This window comes from Myotis davidii, unplaced genomic scaffold, assembly GCF_000327345.1.
Source record: "Myotis davidii unplaced genomic scaffold, ASM32734v1 scaffold98, whole genome shotgun sequence".
NCBI classification, from domain to species: Eukaryota; Metazoa; Chordata; class Mammalia; order Chiroptera; family Vespertilionidae; genus Myotis; species Myotis davidii.
In genome coordinates this window covers 40,915-44,349 of record NW_006294654.1, presented here as the reverse complement: position 1 = coordinate 44,349, position 3,435 = coordinate 40,915, and the positions used below count along the sequence as shown (strand labels likewise).

Sequence of the window (3,435 nt, the reverse complement as noted above, 5' to 3'; positions counted from 1 at the left end):
ATCGATGTGACAGAGATACACAGATTGGTTGCCTCCTACACACGATCTAACTAGGGCTGGGGATCAAGCCTTCAACGCAGGTACATGCCCGTTAACCGGGAATCGAACCTGTGACTCTTTGGTGAGTAGGCTGTTTCAAAAGAACTTTTTGACTCTTTAAATTTTAGCTTGTCATAGGAGTATAAATTTCATTTGCTTTAGGTTAAGCTGAAAGATATGAGTCCTGATAAACAAATTCTACATAATCCCTTTAACAGTCTTTAGCAATAGGGTAATGTTCAGACACATTTCAACAAGTACCATTCTAGAGAGATGAGGTTCCATGGCTACATAAAAGATGGTGGGTCTATAGTTTTAGTGTGGGGTTTGGGAAATGAACTCTAAAATCCTATTTTTATATCTGGGGTGAAGAAAAATCCCTTAAAACCTGCCACTTTAAATGTAAATCAGATATAATCACACTACAATAAGTGTTGAAATGAATGATAACTTTGGATGATTGTTAATTTAAAAGACTTTGCCCTAACCGGTTTGGCTCAGTGGATAGAGCATCGGCCTACGGACTCAGGGGTCCCAGGTTCGATTCCGGTCAAGGGCACGTACCTTGGTTGTGGGCACATACCCAGTAGGGAGTGTGCAGGAGGCAGCTGATCGATGTTTCTCTCTCATCAATGTTTCTAACTCTCTATCCCTCTCCCTTCCTCTCTGTGAAATATCAATAAAATATATTTTAAAAAAACTTTTAAAAATTTATAGTTTTAATAAAATTTTTAAAAATCTATATAATTAAAAGCAAAGGGGACATGATATTAACATTCTATAACTCCAGGAGAGGGTTATATGGTATTCCCTGTACTACTGCTTATTGCTTTTAAAAAAAATTCTCACGTGAAAGTATGTTTATTGATTTGAGAGAGTTAGAGAAAGGGGGAAAGAAAGAGAGGTGGATGTGAGAGAGAAATATAGAGAAACATCGATGTGAGATGTGCATGCCCTCATCAAACCCACAACCTAAGTATGTGCCCTGACTGGGAATCAAACCTCTTTGGTGCCCTGTACTATTGCTTTTAAATTTCTTATTAATTTGCAAATTTTTGAAATAAAAAAATCCATAAAACAAGACACCATGACTGAAGTAGAAATACAAGACATAGACACAAAGTTTGCACCACTGAACATCATTGGTTTTAAAGAAAAATGCCCTATTTATAGGTAAAATCTTTCTGCTGAAAGAGAATGGGAGAAACATTTGACATGCGTTAAAAGAGCAAACGGGGTTAGAAGGGAACAGGGATGAAACCCCAAGCATATAGCACCCTAAGCAATGTTATCTCTTGAGTTTCCAAATATCAAATCATGCAAAACACAGCCATCCACTGACTTGCATGCTTATAAATGATAAAGGTTTAAAAAACATGAAACTTTTGTTTAGGACAGTCAGTATAACAAACTTCTCCATAAAATGAAAATGTAAAAATGTTTTCTCAGTTGGAGGCCTGAAAACTGACTTATGAATTTCTCATATATTATTTAAGTTGGCTATGCTTTAAAAATAAAGTACATGGTTTGATAATTGTTTAAAGTCACATTTCCTGTTAGCTCTTTGGCTGAACAGTATCAGCTTAGCAAAAGAGCAAGTTTGTTGTAGTTTTTAAATATCTTCATTTACTTTGAGATGAGACAGCAAATAGCAACCTCAAATTATCTGTCTTTTTGGTGAAGAAGTAGAGTAAAAATCATATGCTCTGAGTAATACCGATACTGAAATAATCCGCCTCAAACCTAATTGCTCCTTTCAGATTCCCAGGCCTTCAAGTTCACCGTGTAGTAGACCAACAGAACACCTCTTCCTTCCTCATAGGTTCTGAGAGAGAGAGAGAAACATACAACCCAAGGGCTAAGAAGCAACCAATGGGCAGGTGACATGAAGAAGCAAGGACAATGAAACCAGTTTCTTTCAAATGGAGATACAGGGGACACTAGGATGCAAGACTCTGTCTCGTTGGATAGAGACAAAGAGCAACAGCCTTTGTCCCCTTTCTGGGGACAGTGCCAACTGCTGGTTTTTAACCCTCACCATGGGCCTCCGAAATGGGCAAAATATGACTCCTCCCCCTCCATACCTTTCTGTCTTAGTTCTCTACACTAATTACTGTCAGTCGAATCATATACTAGAACTGAGGCAGTACTATGGGGTAATGAAAAGCAAGTTTTTATGTAGCTTGATAGCAGGGTCTAGAGATGGCGGAGAGCAGTTAGAGAGACAAATATTTTCAAAATTGAGTGTTACTCTGTAGAAACTATCATCATAAACAAAGATATCTTAACTCTCTTAATAACCTAAGATATCTTTTCTAATAATCTAAGATGATTCATAGAATCAACTAAACCAGAAATTGCCAGGTTTTTTTTGTTTTTAAAAACATACGTACATTGGTAGAAGCATAAATTACTCAGAAACATTTACATTCAGTCAAGCCCGTTTTTCCCAAGTTCCCTGAGATGACATAGATACAATACACAGCACAATGTTGCAGCAGACAGTAAATTATATTCACAAGAATCATTTACAGTAATGTCAATTTTCTAATTCAACAAATAGAACCTACAAAATAAATTATACCCTCATGATTGGTTGCTGCTGTAATTTTATTCAAACTGGGAAGACTGGCATATTTAAAGCTCTCAAAGCAATTTTGGCACAGGTTAAATCTTATCATTTGGTGAAGTCCCTGAGCTCTTTTAACAGGCTGGTTGTTGCATTGGGCCTCTTCCGGGCCACCTGGGTCACCTCTCCCCACAATGCCTTGCAACTTGCCTTGGCCTCACATTAACTCTAAGTCAAGGTATAATGCCATAACCTTTCTAAGCGGCTGTGCTCTGCAGAGACCATGTGCATTCTCTGAAAAGAAGATTTAGAGTCCCTGCTCTAAACCCCTACAGTGTTTCTGATGTTAATTAATAAAGCCGAAGAATCAGATGGGATACATCTCATGGAGCCGCCTTATTATTTCTAAAATTGCCTACAGCAAATGTCAGTGTTTTAACGTCTCCAGGGCTTTAAGCCTCAGATGCTCATCCAAACACTGGATGGCAAAGAGGTCAATGTCCATGTCAAACTTATTGGCAAACAAGTGGTGCTTGCGCAGTATCCAGTTCAAGTCACCTGCCCCAAAAACACACACGGAGCGCACGTGCACCCCGTTGCAGGGTGGATAGGGTGCGCCCTTGTAAACGTCACCTTCAAAGTACTGCCATTTGACAAACCTAGCAATTGCTTGCATATCGGACATGTCGTACTTATGACTTAAGGACAGTGAGCCAGGGACTTCAGGGATCCTCTGAATAGTGGCCCAGAGATACTCGTCCGGACTGTATGTGTCTTTTGCCCACTCCATAAACTTCTGGATTTTTTCATTCTCTAGCACGTACTCT

General features: G+C 38.9%; 1 protein-coding gene across 1 annotated transcript in view; it reads right to left on the bottom strand.

The window, feature by feature from the left end:
• Window positions 1–2,380: 2,380 nt before the first annotated feature.
• GCNT1 (glucosaminyl (N-acetyl) transferase 1, core 2) overlaps window positions 2,381–3,435 on the bottom strand; it is a 27,668-nt gene continuing 26,613 nt past the window's right edge. Inside the window, 1 exon segment of the mRNA XM_006769014.2 lies at window positions 2,381–3,434. Coding sequence (XP_006769077.1) covers window positions 3,036–3,434 — 399 coding nt within the window. The 3' untranslated portion in view covers window positions 2,381–3,035.